Here is an 18,988-nt window from a genome sequence, read left to right on the forward strand (position 1 = left end):
TTTTATTAACAATTCAATTTAATTTTTAAAGTCCAAAAGCATTATGTAAAGTAAGAGAAGAGTAATTCTTTGGACTTTGAAGTGTGAGGCCCCTTACTTGACTACTGTCGACGGGCATGCCACTCATTTCTCTCTCTACCGAGGTGAATAATAAGTGGGTATCTGGTAAAATACTGTAGCTTTGAATGCAAATGCGCTAAACTACAGAAACACTAGAGTTATGATCAGATGTAAATGCAAAAATGTAAAATTCAGGTTACCAAATATTTCAGGTTCAGTGGGCGGCAGCACAATTTTAGTGTAGGACAACTCATCAAAATCCTAAGTGAAACCAGCAACAACTTTGACTATGGTTGTTGCCAGTGTCACTCCATAATTAATGCAAGTTTATTCTCAACTGTGCAGTGTAAAATTTCTAATACAGACTTGTCACACTAACATTTTTATTTTCTCATTCTGGACAGCGCCACCAACGAGTAAGTAAATTTAAGAGATGGAGTAATGTAATAATAATAATAATCCGAAAAAGTATGGGACGCCAATTAAATTTGGTATGGTGCGCACCAAGCGCAATAGAATGAATAACCCTAAATTACTGCACTGTATCAAGAGACATGTTAAATTTCAAATCCACATCTATTCAACTAATGTAGACAGTCTTCCTACTTTCACCTTCCGCACAGCGGGGCAGGGGGGCTTAAGCCCACCCCCCATCGGTCTGGTCAAGCCCCCTCCCCATCGGCCAAAGCTCGTCAGGCAGTCGGACCAAAAAAAAAAAGCCTAGTTTTCCCATCCCAGCCATTTCAGGCCATCTAGAAGTCTCAATTTTTGTTAAAAACCCCACCCCCAGCTCCGGGCTTCAGTCCTCATATAACGCTGCGCGCCATAGTTACACCCATAAATACCTGTCTCTTATACACATCTAGATGTGTATAAGAGACAGTTTTACCTGTAATGACCTTAAATTACCTAAAATGATATGACTGTATGCCATGCTTGCATGCTTTGTTTTTTTTATTTATACACCACTTGTTAATTTATTTGCAAGCGAAATAAGTTGCTGTAATTGTAATTGAAATTTTCCTATAGTGAAAATTTATATCTTGTGTGTATTGCATACTAAACAATAGCAATTTACCTTGTTCAGAAATCTGTTCCATTTCTTGGTAGAAAAACATTAAGTGAAGACCAGCATCTTCTTTGAAGAAATTGTTCATTTTCTCAATCTTTTAAGAAAAAGAATACAAAATATGAGTACTATTCGTTCATTTATTTTCATTCATTTATTCGATCAATAATCAACAAACAGTACAGACATAAAATTCAAGGAGGAACAAGGACAAAGAGGATGAGAAAAACGTTGAAATCGCAAAAGGTCTAAGGAAAAATGTTAAAAATGATTAAGGAAAAAGATTAAAACAAGGATAATAAAATGTAATTATTAAGATAATTACAATTAAAAGACGTTTCTTTAAAAATTTACAAAAGCGAAAATCTGGATAGTCTCGTTAAAATTGTTAAAATTGTTTATGATTTTTTCAGTCCAGTTTTTAAAAATTGCCCCATCTGGGATGAATAAAGATAATATAAAGATTGATATTTTAAAAAACGAAAAAAATAAATAAATAAACCAGAAAAAAAACATCACATAAAAAAATTAGACTACAAATCAAAAAAAAAATTTGTGAATAGAAATAACAAAATTAATTTTATAAGATAGAAAATGGAATCATACTGTACGACATGCACTAGGCTTTGAAACACTACAAAAATTGACAAGGCAATTTATTTTTCTTTAATCAAATCCTGGTTATGCTTTCAATTAAAACTAAATGTAGAAAAAAAATGAATAAAAGAAAGGCAACTCCAAAAATTTATACATTTTTTTAATTTAAATTCTGATAGTGCTTTTAATTAAAGTTAAATGTAGAAAAAAATAAATAAAAGAAAGGTGACTCCAAAAATTTATACATTTTTTAAATTAAATTCTGATAGTGCTTTTAATTAAAGTTAAATGTAGAAAAAAATAAATAAAAGGCAACTCCAAAAATTTATACATTTTTTAAATTAAATTCTGATAATGCTTTTAATTAAAGCTAAATGTAGAAAAAAATAAATAAAAGAAAGGTGACTCCAAAAATTTATACATTTTTTTAATTAAATTCTGATAGTGCTTTTAATTAAAGCTAAAGGTAGAAAAAAATAAATAAAAGAAAGGTGACTCCAAAAATTTATACATTCTGATAGTGCTTGTAATTAAAAGCTAAATATAGAGGAAAAAAACAAATATCAATCAACTGCATACTATATGGTACCGAAAAGCTCATCAGTGATTTGTCGTACCTGTATCTGCGGCAATTGCTCAAACCAATCGGGCAGGAAATTAAATACTTACTGTACTTTGAACTATTAAACATCACTTAGTACGCTTTCATTAGATTTCAATTTTCAATCGTTAGAAATGAAGTTTATAAGTACTTGAATCGATGAGTGTGCCATATAGTGTAATGCCTGTTGTTGTTCGTCCATAATAAGTCAAGATTTAATTCTAATGCTTTTAATTCAGTTTTTTACTTAAAATGCAATTATTTTGAATAAAATACCTTTATGAATGAATGAATGAAAGTCTTGTACCAAATCAAAGAATAAAAAGGTCAGCATGTCTGCATTTTTAACGTGCATTAAAGTGTGATTTTTAAATAATTTTTTTTGAAGTGAGGATTAGTTATGACATCTGCTCTTGAGCAACGCTTAAGCCTTCATTTCCTGAGCGAGCGAGTGGGAGTATTACATCAAAAAGGTATAATTATTTTCACAAGAAATGAAAGGCACCTATATTACAGTGCAGAAATTAATCATTTAATAGCTTAAAATGCAAGAGACATCTTATAGCCTATGTTGTTAGACTTATACTGAATATTGAGAAAAACAAACTCAAATCCTACACAGGGCTAAAAAAATATGCAACCATGTGCAGTGGCAGTGCCCTGTCTCTTATACACATCTAGATGTGTATAAGAGACAGGTGCTCAAATAGGGAAGGTAAAACTTTAGGGGGAAAATATTTTTTCCCATAGTAGACCAGAGATACAATATAATGTATCCCAACTCATATTAACGGGTAACGCTTCTTTCCATGTGCTTGTTTTATTTAATGCTCAGTAATTAATTTATTTATTTATGTAAAAGTTTGTTAAATGCATTGTTTTTAAGTGGCCAGTGGCCTTGAAATGAAAATTAATTTTGTGGGCCAATCTTACAATGTTCAATGCGGGAGACATTTTACAGCATAAGCTGTTAGTACAGAATATTGAGAAAAAAACTCAAAACCTACACAGGACTGAAAGAAGAATGTGCAACCGCATGACTGTTTGTCAAAACCATCGCTCATGTCCCCAGAGTAAAAAAATTTTTTTTAGCTTGCTCCAGGCTACAGTTGTTGGGCTTTAGGTACAGATAATATTTAGTATTGGGGCATTTTATAATGACAATTTTCATGGTCAGAGAAACAAATTTTATTTTTCCAAGCATGACTCGAGCATATTACTATCAAACAATTATATTAAACAATGCCTAATCATAAGGTATCAATTTAATTAATAAACACTGATCAAATATCACATCTTTATTTCTTTGTATTGGATTTTTCTTTCTTCTATGATTATTTTATAGTCATTGAATAGAAGGTGGATTCTAGTCATATTATGCCATATAATAAAAATTAGATTACAAACATTACTATACTATAGTATTAAGGAAATCACTTTATAATTCTAAAAAAAAAAATTCTAACCTACTGTACAGTATGTTTTTGGTGCCTGATACTGAACAAAAATCAGATGAAATATGCACTATAAAAAAATTTCTTTTAATTTTTTTTTATTTATTATAAAAATATAACCGCAGAAGAATGATGGGAAAATCAATGTAGAAATTGGTGTGACAGCTTCTATTGATCTACAATCATTAAAAAATTAATCTTATTTTGAAAAACACATGTAACTAAAGCTTACGTTATTTCCCTCCAGGATAGCATCTTCAACCTCACTGTTTTCCAACCTGAGGCAGGAGGCCAACGACTGCATGATAAATTCATGACGCTCATCAAGAAGGGCACGCTTCGCTTCACGTTCTTCTTTCAGTTTTTGCTGAGGAGAAAAATATTTTGTTGTAAGTACAATTCTTTATATAATTTTTTTTATATATTTATTCTTCTAATGCATCGATAAAACTCAGTTTATACTACTACATTACAGGAGATGTAACGTACTGAGTGAGTTGTTAAACACAGGAATTAAAAAATATATTTTCACGAATTAAAATTAAATATACATAAAAAAATATATAGTTCTCCCTCCAATTTGAGAGACCACCATTTGGACCTGAAAATTTGGGGTGGTCTTGCAGGTTTGGTCTCTAACTAGAGGGTTAGCTTCGTGTTAAAAGGTTTAAAATTGGTTTTTTTTTGGTTCTTTAAAAAATTGGTCGCAGATTTAGAGGGGTCTTGACTTGGAGGGTGCACAGTAGAAAATGTACGAAATAGTAGGCCCAACAAGTTACTGTAAACATTTACAGTACTTAAACAAAGAAGATATAATTTTGAATGCCAGTGATGAGAATGAGCAAACACAGGCAGTAAAATGGTCTTATAAACAACTCCTTATTACCATCATTACCATTCTTATCATCATCTTCATCATCTCCATAATTATAAAGCAACAATATTACCATCATCAATACCACCATCATTGATCAACCACATAAATCATCACCTATCATATTAATCAATATCGTGTTTATCATTTTCATCTCATCACCAACATTATTTTTTTTTCAATTTCATTTGTTTAGGCCCATGGACCAAAGATACGCCAGCAACAAAATCACTTCTTAGCCAGCACAGTAGTCCCTTTCATGACACACACAAGACTCTACTGCACATGATCTAAGCCTCACTTTGAAGCTTAGAAAGCATGTTCTTTTGTTTTTCTGAGAATTCCCAGACAGGAATTTAACCTAAGATCATGGAACTAGAAGTAAAGCATCTTAACCTAGAACTACATTTCCAAACTTTGACCTTTTTTATGAAATAGCAGGGTGTTCTTGTACCCAAAAATAATATAAATAATATAAACCCATTTCATGTCCACTTGCTTTATATTCATTTGTCAGCAAAACCACTAAAGTATGTTACATTTAACTCGTCAATTTTTATGCGTATGACCCAATTGCATTGTGGGAATTGAAAGTACTTGGAGATTCTAAGGATCAATATGTGAATACGAAGATGACAATAGATATTACATGACTTGGCATAGCTAAATCCTACATCAGGTTGTCAAAGTGATGGTTTAAGAAAGCCCCATCACTACAATTGTTGACTCCATGCAAACATCTCAACTCGCAAACATTTCAAGTTGCAAACATGAATCCTCGGTCAATATTGACTTGGGGAGAATAAAGTGCATAGCAACCATCTACCACAGCAACCAATACATGTGGTAGAGTTTTTTAGCAGTGAGAATTTAAATTTGAAATTTAGTAGAGTGTGGGGTTCATTTCTCTATAAAAAAAAATCAATTATCAGAAATTATTCATCCTACAGAACTATTTATTATAGGAACAACTTCGGGACCAGAAGAAAGTGTTCCCTTTATTTAGGGGTGTCCCCTGGATTCTTGTCCGTAGTGTTAAAAGATATAAATTCTCTTGTTTCGATTCCAAAAAAAAAAAAGTGTCCCCCTTAATAAGGGGAGGAAACCCATTAATAGGGGTCCCCTTAATAGGGGTGTCGCAAAGGAAGGGATGATATAAAATTAATTTTGAATTGCTTACTATTGATATAAAAGAGGTACGTTCTGCCAAAAAAATTGAGAAAACCTAAAAAATTCAATGATTTAAGGAAAGCTTTTTTACAAGTACCAAATATTAAGTTGGTATAGTTTTCAACCAGAAACTGATATAAAAACATTGTTTTTTCTGATTTTCTTACAAAAATCCTTAAATTGATACCAGCTAATAATGACAGCCTAGGCAAAAGTGTACAGCAAAGGTACTATTTAGTCTGTTATTAAAGACAGGAATTTTTTTTGTTCAAATTTATTTCCTGTACAGGTATTAAAATTAGGCCCTATATGATAGAGAAGACAATAGACCACAAAAAAATTGTGTAAAAATATGGTTCTGAATAATAAACAAAAAAGGCATAATATTCCATGTTTTACTCAAGACCATTCCCCTCACATCACATTTCATATCAAACATAACTGTATTATTAATCATTGATACAGTTTGACTAGAATTCTTATCCAATATATTAGTACTGTACTTTCGCTATTGTGTATGAAGTCACGGTCCATAAACCCATTGTACACAAGAGTAGTTTCCATGGTATCTTCTGAAGCTGGTACTTAAACAAGTAAACATGAACCTAGTTGCCATGGTAAATTAGAGTGGGTAGATTAAGCACTGTACATAGAAACATATATATTCATTGAAATTCATTTGTTCTTTGTATTTATTAATATATAAATGCTGTAAAATATAAAAAGGTATGGTTGAAAAAATAAAATTTAAACGAATCTTAATCGTAATATGAATTATTAGATCCAAACCAATTAATGCCGCAATTCCTACTGCTGAGATCTAAAAAGGCATGCTTTTAGCATTCAAAAGTATAAAATGTCTCCCATTGACAACCTGCTTCTCCACCCCCCACCCCACCCCCATAACAGGTGTTTCTGAGAGACCCTAACCAGAATAACTAGGCTGCCCTTTCTTTTGGACCCTCTATGTGACTTGTAAACAACTTTAAATTGAAGGCTGAAAATATAAAGGTTATAATTTGGTTTAAAAATTCATATTGATTACTTGATGTTTCTTGATATCTTTGCTGCTTATGATAACTGGTGGTGATGCTGACACTCCGGCTCCGCCTCCTCCTGGTACCAATGCTCCTTTTCCTCCTTCCAATGACATTATTCCGTCATCAATCTCAATTTCTGATGATGCCTACTGTATGATCCAGTACAATTCCACCTGAACTCAACCGATCACGGACCAAAAATTTTGCTTGAACTAGAATTGTTTTTAAAAACCTACGGTAAAACCAAACTATTAACAAAATGCTAGCAGTATAGATTTATTAACCCTACCTTAAAAGTGGAGACTTTCTTTACCACCTTCATGAAAGATTTTGACATCTTCCAAGATGTTGTTCGTTCAAAAACCTTAGCCTAACTACCGCCGGAGAGAGAGTAGCTGTACAACGGAGCAGTAATTGTCTTGAAAATGAAACTTGGCATTGTGATTATTATGAGAACTAATAACAGTGAATCCATTAGTTGATAACATTAAAAAAAAGCTTATTTACTTCAAGTCATTAGGGTTCAGGTTGCCATTATTTCCAATAAAGGATTGCTTTCAAATAAAAATGGAAGTATTCCAGTGATTTATACCATGCCTAGCTCCTTGAAAACCTTTTAATAAATATTTTTTAATCAAGTTTCCCTCTTCAATCTACTTATAAAATTGAATCATCACTTATCATTGATACTGTACAACACATGCTAAACAGTGGTGGCTTTATGATTTGCCTGACGGGGTGGAGGGGTCCGAGGCTGTCTCTTATACACATCTAGATGTGTATAAGAGACAGATATGTATGTATATATATATATGTATATATATATGAATATATTTAGAGTGGGTAGATTAAGCACTGTACATAGAAACATATATATTCATTGAAATTCATTTGTTCTTTGTATTTATTAATATATAAATGCTGTAAAATATAAAAAGGTATGGTTGAAAAAATAAAATTTAAACGAATCTGAATCGTAATATGAATTATTAGATCCAAACCAAGTTAATTAATGCCGCAATTCCTACTGCTGAGATCTAAAAAGGCATGCTTTTAGCATTCAAAAGTATAAAATGTCTCCCATTGACAACCTGCTTCTCCACCCCCCACCCCACCCCCATAACAGGTGTTTCTGCGAGACCCTAACCAGAATAACTAGGCTGCCCTTTGTTTTGGACCCTCTATGTGACTTGTAAACAACTTTAATTGAAGGCTGAAAATATAAAGGTTATTAGAATTTGGTTTAAAAATTCATATTGATTACTTGATGTTTCTTGATATCTTTGCTGCTTATGATAACTGGTGGTGATGCTGACACTCCGGCTCCGCCTCCTCCTGGTACCAATGCTCCTTTTCCTCCTTCCAATGACATTATTCCGTCATCAATCTCAATTTCTGATGATGCCTACTGTATGATCCAGTACAATTCCACCTGAACTCAACCGGTCACGGACCAAAAATTTAGCTTGAACTAGAATTGTTTTTAAAAACCTACAGTAAGACCAAACTATTAACATAATGCTAGCTGTATAGATTTATTAACCCTACCTTAAAAGTGGAGACTTTCTTTACCACCTTCATGAAAGATTTCGACATCTTCCAAGATGTTGTTCGTTCAAAAACCTTAGCCTAACTACCGCCGGAGAGAGAGTAGCTGTACAACGGAGCAGTAATTGTCTTGAAAATGAAACTTGGCATTGTGATTATTATGAGAACTAATAACAGTGAATCCATTAGTTGATAACATTAAAAAAAAGCTTATTTACTTCAAGTCATTAGGGTTCAGGTTGCCATTATTTCCAATAAAGGATTGCTTTCAAATAAAAATGGAAGTATTCCAGTGATTTATACCATGCCTAGCTCCTTGAAAACCTTTTAATAAATATTTTTTAATCAAGTTTCCCTCTTCAATCTACTTATAAAATTGAATCATCACTTATCATTGATACTGTACAACACATGCTAAACAGTGGTGGCTTTATGATTTGCCTGACGGGGTGGAGGGGTCCGAGGTCCCTGACAGGGACGCTGATGTCCCCAACAAAAAAAATAGTGGGCGTGGTCGGTTGTTGCTCAAAATCTCTTAAAAGTTTTCCAGGGGTTGACAGATATGACAATTTAGGCATTTCAAAGGCTTATCTCATCAATTTTGGAGTCTATTATGTAGAAAATATTTTTTTCTCCCCGACGAATTGTGGGTTTTTTTTCCCAGACGTTGGGGGGACCAAACTCTCCCTGACAGGGACCTGGCCCCCCCCAGCCCTAACTCTGGTGTCACTCCTGCATGCCTATAATAAAGTCAGAAACTAAATCTAAAACCTTTATTAAAACAATGTACTCACCACTTCTTTAATTATTATTTTTGAAATTTATTTTCTTACTAATAATTTATTTCAAACTTAACCTGACCTTCGAGATTTAATTTTTTCTTAAATTAATATTTATAGTTCAGAAAACAATGATGTTGACTTTTTATTTATAGACTAGACAGAAGAAATAGTACATTTTTGTATGTTATGTTAATTAACAAGCCCCAACTCATTGGAGAGAATGAAATAGGGGAAAAAAGGGGTTTTTTTAATAATTTTTTGGGCATACGTTCCAAAAAAAAACATAACAGCTTAACAAAAATTGCCAAAGATAGCCCAGATTTTGTAGGTGCAAGGGGATCTCTCTTACCCCACCAAGGAGATCACCACTTAGAATGCCACTGGTGTATGTCAAAAAATGATGAACAGACCTGGTGGAAACCTATCTGTAGCCTCCCTTCCTAGAGCCGCCAGTACTTGTGAAATGCCTGAACTGAATATCTACAGTAAAGTGTACTGCAATTAAAAACATATGCTATCCTGCCTGTAGCTCTATTGGATCTCAGTCGTCTTCTCTTCTATATCTGAAACATTCTCCCTATCCTACCTTTACATTTAGCTATACCAAAAATATTACACATGATACTTCAATTACTCAATCACTAACAACAAGGTCCATTTCCAATACCATACCAAAAAGCTTATGAATTTAAATATTAGGACAGTAGGTAAACAGATGAGTGCTGAGAACAGTGAGCTACTGTATTATCATCAGATTTCGCCTAAAACCCATGTTTACAAATGGTGTCAAGGACAACCTGATATTATGCCAAATATGGTCATGTCATTACAAAAGCTGTACAGTAACATAGTCACTCTTCATTCATAACCAAGTATTCTTCAGGGAGGTATAAATAGCCCACAAACAAAGTTGAATCTTTTTAGTATTTAACATATTAATTATTCTTGAATCAGGAAATCCGGAAAGATTTTGATGAAATACTGTAGGTAATAATTTGGTAGCAAATTATTTATTCTCTTTTATTCCTTGTATTAGTTGAGAAAAGCATACAAAGTTGAATCTTTTTAGTATTTAACATAAAAATTATTCTTGATAGGTAGTGTTGGTAAGTTGTATGACTGTAATAAGAAAATATATAACACTTTAATTGGGTAATACAGTAAAATTATATCAACAACATTTTTAAAGAAAAATAGATGAATATACAATATTGTTGGTTGGATTCTGAGCACAGGAAAGATTTTATGAAATAGGAACAATTTGTTAGTAAATTATTTATTCTCTTTCATTCCTTGTATAAGTTGAGAAAAACATACAGAATATCTAGAATTTTTGCTCTAAATTACATTTAATGAAAGACTTAAAATTACTGATTATAATTACAGTACTAATTTATAATCACACAGGCTCAGGTATATGTGTTATTGATTTCTTTAAATATAACCTTCCCATAAGGAGTTAAAAAGTAATGCCAATACTGTTAGTACTCAATTTGAGAATGAGTCCCTATCCTTCAAGGGCCAAACAAAAGTCCAAGGACTGTCAGGTGAACAAAAGACTCGAAATAGGGGTGAGCTTATACCCACCAGGGAGGTCCTACAAAAACAAAACACCATCATAAACAAGGATCAATTGTACCAAAGTGCAAATAGATTGAAATTTCTAAGTGGCTTTTAGCCATGATAACAAAGGAAGTCTTAAAGGCATGAGATACAACTAGCCTAAAAACAGATGTTTATTTATTGTGAGACTAGTTGAAAACAACAGAGATAGGCACTTCCCTGCGGAAACTTCAATTTTCATGTTTGTATTTTTATGCATGGTCCCAGGAAAGAATAGCCTCTCGTGTTTAAATAAACTTAAATACTGTACTTACTGTAGGCACGAACAAGGAGGGTTTTGGGGTTGGCTGAACCCCACTTTTTGAACAGTTTAACTAGTTGGTATTTTATTAACATTTTTATATTAAAGAAACACTTCTGAGTTAAGCTTTGCCTATATTAGATATAGGAAACCCCCCTTCACAATGAACCTGGTCACAAGCCTTGTAGAGTACTGTACTATGACTTACTTTACTATAACTTATAATGTGATAAACTTATTTTTAAATAATTCTTCCTCCAAATTGAATACAGTGTGACCCAAAACAAATGGAATTTGTTGTCCCATTTACTTCCTTTTTTGTTTGCCTGCATGCTTTGTTACATTATTGTTATAAATTTCACTAAATAAATAATATGATATGAAATGAAACGTCATTACTAACAACAGTACTATATTTGTTTCTCATTGGGAAATTTAGTTTGTCATTCTACTACTGTACTGTAGGCAATTATAAAAGTGCATAATGAATTTCCCTCCTTTCCACCAATTTTGCAAAATACACTGTTATACTCAGAGCTCTAATACTCATGCTAAAACTCTATTAAAATGATAATGTGAAGAAAAAAAATCTTTTAGATCTCTGGTTTACATCTTCTTTTAAATTATTTGTGAACTACCGGTATGACCTTCCTATTGACTGACAAAAATAAATCAAGTAATACATTACCCAAATTTCCTAATGAATGCTTTGACCGAGTTAACTGCATATCTATAGACTTTTTACTATGGAACGGTACCTGTTGCTATGGACAGAAAATTGTTGCCATACAGAAGCTTGCTATCGATGTTAAGAAATCCTAAGCTGCTATGATAGCAAATGTCACTATATTATTAACATAATAACAAAATGTTAAAAAAAAAAATAAAACTCTCAAACTTCTTTCTCAACTATCATCACTATGAAATCCAATCACTGAGACAAATTACAGAGGTCTTAAAAAAGTCTCTGGACAAACAATGTTGTGTAGTAGATCACGCCAGATCATCCAGAAAAAAAGTTCAACTAAATTCAACGTCAAAAAGCTAATCTGATAAGGGAAGCTTTTGCAAGCATTACTATTGTTGTAAACTCAATCACAATATAGAAATTCAATGGTGGATAAACAAAATGTTGACGAATGAATCTCCACTTTGTTCAGTACGGTCAAGTTGTTGGTTCAACTAGATAAACGGCAATGTTGACAGACGCTATATAGCAATACTTCCAGCAATTTTTTGAGAATTTATATGCAGTGCTCAGTTAAACACGCCTCTACACGAAAGTACTACCGAGAAATGTCAGCCTCTGTGATTTTAGCTCATGATGTTTCCTTCATCACTGTAGTATGGTGTTGTCACATCTACGAAAGAACTCTTTCTTAATTCATTAATTACTGGCTTAACTTAACAATGGAAACCAATAAACTTAATTGATCAATCACATTGATCATAGCATTTTAGCAGCAATCTGCCATTCTTTCAATTACCTAAGTGGACAACTGAGTTGGGTAAATAACTTTTAAATACTTGAAACATTCTCTCTCGAAAATCAACTATGCCAGTATTTACTTGAAAAGCATAAAACTAGGACTTTGACTCGCAAATCAGCATGCAATTATGACATTACCGTGACTGCTGTATTACAGGGATGAATTACTGTCTCTCGAAGTATTTATACTAGTTTCAACCAAATTATTATAATGTCCTACAAATGCTTTAAATATGTGCGTGATACTACTAAACTTAAACTAATAATATCCAGCAGAAAATTGCATATTTTGCATTCCAAAAATAATAGCTTTTTCAATCTAGATTGTTATTAAAAAACATTACAAACTTTTTAAAAAAATATTCATTTTATAAACTTTCAACCAAACATTCTTAAATTGACATAATAAACTAATACTAAAGTGAATTAAATATCTGTGGTGCACAAATTGTGCAATAAAAATATAATCACAGAAGATTAAAAGTTGCCATAATTCTATCTGAGTATTATAGACTTACTTTATTTTCATTCTCTAAACGAGATTTACTACCAGCAATTGGTACACTCGGAACTGCTAGCTTCACTTCGCTACTCATCGCTCATTAAATGATGACTGTTGGCATAACAGATAAACCGTTAAATACTGCCTTGGATGTGCACAATTAAACATCAATCCATCCAACCAGCAGATTGATATTTTCGGTCACAACGTGCTTGTTTCTCAATGAGTAAATTGATCCTCAATTTCATTACACATCTTCACGGTCTGCACGGCTCTGTTACCATGGCAACACTTGAATAGGAGCTGACGTTTGGTAATCTGAACACATTATCCCATCAGCTCTCAGTAAGAAGGCAAGCTTATATTTTTTTTCTTTCTGCCCACTCTAATCATTTCGCTTGAGGGAATGGACACAGTAAACACCTGCACAGTTGTATCTTAACTTTTGCCAGTCGTTTCCTGATGCAATAGTGCAAACAGGTCCCTTTAGAGCTAAGGAAGTCAAGGATCGTAAGTATATTTCCGTTGGTTTTAACTAGTGATTTGGTAATGATGATGAATTATTCAATTGAAAAAAACTGTGAACAAGCGTGTTTTCCGCAGGTGATGGATTATTCGTCAAGGCTAAGAGGTTTTACCAATATTGACAAACATGATTCCAACCGTAAAAAAAAACATCATTAGCAAATTTAAATATTATTCCAAAATAATAAAATTAATAATGGCCAACTTTAAATCAATTTGAGAATAATGTACAGTAATAAAGAAAAGTATAAATTAGAAGGAATTAAAATTGATTGCTAAAAATGAAAAATGGTTGATTCAGAATTTCCATTATTTGCTCTTTAATGACCCATTCATAATTATTCATTATTCATTCAAATTTGAGCTAAACACTAAGCTAACAAAGCTCATTGAAATAAAGTAATAGATTTTAAAATACCAATAAGAACAAAAATTTCCTTTATTAATCATTAACTAATTAAAACACTTTAAGCTCCAGAGGGCGCTATAGATATGACACTATTGAAGGTTTTAGGTAAAGAATTTTATAAATTACAAAATTAATTGCGGTAACTAGCAAAAAGGGATTGTGTGTGAAAGAAGATGTTGTTAGTATCATATGACACTGAAATGAATACTATTTAAATACAAGAGTTGTCCAGAAAATAAAATTTTGGCCTACTAAAAGAGTACCAAGCAACACAGTGACAGCATCAACTGGAGGCAGGGGTGTTCGTCGGGTGGTGGGATAAAAGAAAAGGCCTACGCCAAGCCAACACATGTCTGTCACAGTCTAAAAGTGCCATCCAGGTCCCTACTTTTTTTAATAAATCTCATTTCGCAGGGGACAACCCCTCCCAAATCCTCTCCCGCTCAAAACAGCTAAAAACACACACTAGTTTTAATTATTTATAAATATTTTGTTTAATTCTGGATTTTAAAAGTGAAGGTCAATGGGGTTTGGTAGATCTGTAATTAGCATCATCACCTAAAACTGTATAGGACCCCTCTAGAGCATTGCTCAAATTTTCATTGTTAATTGATGGGAATTCAAAGTTACTATAACTACCACATTTATTGATCATGCTTTTCATAAGGTCACCTCAGCTTTTAAAACTATTTCCCTTGTGAAGACTGCATACTTTCGAAATTTATATTACAATTACAAAGTGAATTATTTTTTTTTATAAATTTTTTTCACACCCAATTTAGCAAGTGCAGTCACCATGACATAGCAGAACAATGGTGCCCTAACGCTTTGCCCACGCAAGTTCTCTGTGTCAAATATTGGTGATTTGCAAATATGAGTATAACGATGTCATATCACTAACATTAAGGGCAGTGGTGGCTTCAAATATTTGTTGACAATGTCCAACATGTTTGAAATGGATACAAACCAAAGGGCTATCCAGGCCCCTTTGACAAGGTCCCATGAGTAAAGCCCCTGATGAGTTCTAATTGAGAAATTTTAATGGGATAATAAAAATTGTTTTTTAAATTAGGTCGCAATCAATATCATCACTATAACTTTGCTTGCATGACAGCAAGTTAATATTTTTGTTAAAAAATTTTGAGTGGCATTCTATGATCTCCAACTGGGAGACCAATTTACTTTCCTGAACCTCCCCCGGCACAGAACATGGAATTAAGAAGGCTCTAGGCAACAGTGTGGCTTACGAGGCCCATAACCAGGGGATTTCTATGGTTTTGAATAAACCTAAAAAAGAGCAAGGTTAGCAGTAGGAGAATAACCCATAACTCACAGCGTCATTGTGCTAAATTGCGTATGGGCATGGCCTAAGACTACCTAGAGGCTGTAAAGAGCTGCTTCTATAGTCATTGTAAAGAGGCACTTATAGTTGGTTTTGAGCAAACCTAAAAAAGAGCAAGGTTAGCAGTAGGAGAATAACCCATAACTCACAGCGTCATTGTGCTAAATTGCGTATGGGCATGGCCTATGACTATCTAGTGGCTGTAAAGAGCTGCTTCTATAGTCATTGTAAAGAGGCACTTATAGTTAAACTACATGTTCACATCATTCCACAATGACAGGAGTTGAAACGAAGCGCCAAAGTTAAGTCTGTAAAATTATTAACAGCGCACCTGACTTATTGCTTGGCCATGCCAGAATGCCATGCTGGAACCTTCACCTTTCACCCACCCTCTATAATACATAACAAAACTGCTTCTTTCACTCGCATAAAAAATCCAGATAAAGAAAATTCAATATTAAATTGCTACAATACTCCAGAGGGCTTCAATCCTTGCCTTTGAGGAGCACTAACCCCACCTCTATTCCCCTAATAAATCTGGGTTATGGGCTTGCTAAACAGTATGCCTAATTTACTTAGTATTATTAAAAACCACTTAAAAACTGCACTTGTGTGTCATAAATATTTGAGATACTCTATAAGTTGCTTCATTAAAAAATCAATGTCAGTTTCCTTTGAAAGTACAATAGCAAATCAGCGAAGGAAGGAATGGATTAAAAAAGGATACCGGTTGTAATTAAACGCATTATGGACTATTTAGCAACCACCTAATTATAACTACTATGACAGAAGTAGCTACAACCATGACATAATCAATATTGATCAAATATTGCAAATTTACCAACCAAAATAATGGACTCTCCCAAATGTCATAGCAACCAAATGCAGATCATTACAAACTATACTGCACTATCCTTTGGTAAATAGATAAACTAGTAGTTTGGTAGTACAGTTAGTACAATACTGTATACGTATGCTACCCTTAAATCTTGATATAACATTCAATTAACGTTCATCTAAAATAGTGTATTGGTAAAGGCTAAATTCTTCAATTCATGGAGTCACAGTTAGGCCTACTGTACATCCATGGAATATCTCATAATGCATCTCAGTGGTAAGCCTTAGAATAGACATGTGTAGGTCTATTTTAAATATTATTAGTCAATTTTTTTTTTTATTATTAAAAATGAAATATTGCTAGTTCATAGACTCCTAGCCAATTAAATTCACTGGACGATCAATGTGTGAAAACAAATTAGTTTACACAGGTATAAATTTTGCATTAACATTATCATTTATATCTTTATCTTATTATTATTATTATTATTATTAGTGATTTTATCTCCTATTCAGGTCTCAACGGAGCTAAATCATAACTCGTTCCTAAGTTTTATGTCAAACACTCCTCCAGCATCTTAAGCTCTACCAACACTATCAAATTTAAAAAAAACTGATGTATGCCCATATATAGTCATGATGTGCCCATATATAGTCATGATGTGCTTATATATGGTCATGATGTTGTAATTGTCATGATCATATTTAGGCAAAATATGAAAGTCTGTAGAAGCTTTAGAAAAATCAGTACAAACAACATTGTCAAACATTTTTTTTGGCTTTACTGAGGGATATAATTTAAACTACATCAACAAGCGCTTCCTTGTAATCTGGTAATACGATGTTGCCACAAGAGAATAACAATGAAAAAGAGGAAGTGCGTCAAGCATGGTTTTAATTATGTGACAGGACTGTATGGTTGTTATAATCAATTATATTGATTCGTTAGCCGCTTTATACGACATTCAAGCTCGGCAAGACATGGTTTGTCAAATTCAAACATGAATTCAAAGTTGATAAGGACCCTGTATAGGGAGGGATAAGGGCAAATAGAAAAATACATTTCAAATACATTTTCTTTAAAAAACTATAAAATTAAACCAATTTTTATACTTGTTTACTACTACAGACCAAATACAAACAGCCCCTTCCTCATCGATAAAAACAAAAGCAAAATAATCTATTGTTCCGATTAAAAAAAAAACAAAAAAAAAAACACCCTCCCTCATCAATTTTTTTTTTTTAAGTGATAATCTAATAATTTTTTCTATGTGCCCTAATTAAAACTACAAAATTATAAAATCAATATAATATTAATATTATTAACAATTAACATTATTATAAATGTAAACTGACTCATAAATTTTATAAATTTTTCATGCTTTCGCTGAGTAAATTTATCTTTTAAATATTAAAGTCAAAGTATTTATATACTGTATCAATATTTCAATATTATTAGTTTCTTTTAATATTAGAAATAACACTGCATGTTTTAAAAACAATCTCATGAAATGCAAGAATGGTACAGTAAATGATAATGATGATTTAAAGAACACATGAAAACAATAATTCAAAGATAATGTTAAAAGTTAAATTGAATACTGGCAAAGAATAACATATTTCATAGCCTTTCTTACAATAACAAAAACATTTAGCCTAATCTTCCATTGTCAACACTTAAACAATACTTCTAATTCTAGAGTGCTGCACCCTCCAATATTTAAGACCCTTCTAATTCTGAGTCCCCTCTAATTCGAGACCACTTTTTCAAAGAACCAAATTTAAACAATTGTCAATCTTTTATTTTAATTCTAACACAAAGCTAACCCTCTAACTAATTGAAGATGGAATGGTGAGCACTTTGAAATATTCTTGTTAAAAAAATAATTGGCTTCCTACAAAAGTTAGGCCCTAGGCCTAGCTACAATACAGTTCAGGCCAAGAGCCTATTGCTAGGGCCTATTATTATTAATATTACTATTCCTAGGCACCTAAATAGTCTACTTTCCTTAAACTTTTATCAGACCCAGGCCTACATAGGTTTAAGTGTATGACCTATATGTCTAGGCTTATCCTATGAGTTTACTCCTCCTCCTGCCTGGATCTGAGTTAGCAAAAAAGTAGTAGGCCAGCCTATATAGAGGCCTACAGTTATAGGCCTAGGCCCCTAACTAAGCCTAGGCCTAGTTGAGTTTGTAAATTATTGCAGAATGTTTCACTGGATGTTTGACACCTATTCCTTCTACTACCTACATCTAATATACCTACATCTTATAACACCCGACAGATAATAAATACATCTCTTTCAATGTCAAATCATCGAACTAGGCCCAGGGTTACGCTAGGCCAATTATGTGTTCTCACCTGTTTTTCTTTCAGATTTTCGCCAGGGGCTAGTGCTGCCAGCCTTGATTTGTTCTTGGGATCCCCGGCGGCACTTGGTTGGCGTTTAACTCCAGCTTTCACCCTATTCAGCGGCGTTTTTGCCGCCTCCAATTCAGACATGATGGTAAACCAATAACTGGCTACTCAAAACAATAATACTTTATGTTGTTGAAACAACTTCTACTTCGAAATTAGTTTCATTACTGGCTTTTAACTATCCAAAAAGTTCACTGTTTACTTTAGGCGTCCGCAGCCATGTTGGATTGTTTACGGAAATTACGATGATCTCCATGAGATACAGATTAGATTCGTTCATTCTTGAAACAGGGGAGTTATAGTGAAATATACAAGCGTGCCAGTGGCCAGAGTGCTGTCTCTTTAGTCTTATTCTAAGTTAGTGATGTCTTATTATTTTGGTTTTGTCAGATACCGCCGTATTG

At 33.0% G+C, this 18,988-nt stretch overlaps 1 protein-coding gene across 1 annotated transcript in view; it reads right to left on the bottom strand.

Annotated features, from left to right (window-relative positions):
• LOC117107525 (dynein heavy chain 5, axonemal-like) overlaps positions 1-18,806 on the bottom strand; it is a 62,888-nt gene extending 44,082 nt beyond the window's left edge. The window contains exons 1-3 of the mRNA XM_033249217.1: positions 18,528-18,806; positions 4,014-4,148; positions 1,139-1,226 (exon numbers count right to left, since the gene is read on the bottom strand). Coding sequence (XP_033105108.1) covers positions 1,139-1,226; positions 4,014-4,148; positions 18,528-18,668 — 364 coding nt within the window. The 5' untranslated portion in view covers positions 18,669-18,806. The remainder of the gene's footprint in view (positions 1-1,138; positions 1,227-4,013; positions 4,149-18,527) is intronic.
• Between the last annotated feature and the right edge of the window lie 182 nt (positions 18,807-18,988).

The sequence above is a fragment of the Anneissia japonica genome, unplaced genomic scaffold, assembly GCF_011630105.1.
Source record: "Anneissia japonica isolate Jap-2015-1 unplaced genomic scaffold, ASM1163010v1 scaffold287722_len911783_cov160, whole genome shotgun sequence".
NCBI classification, from domain to species: domain Eukaryota; kingdom Metazoa; phylum Echinodermata; class Crinoidea; order Comatulida; family Comatulidae; genus Anneissia; species Anneissia japonica.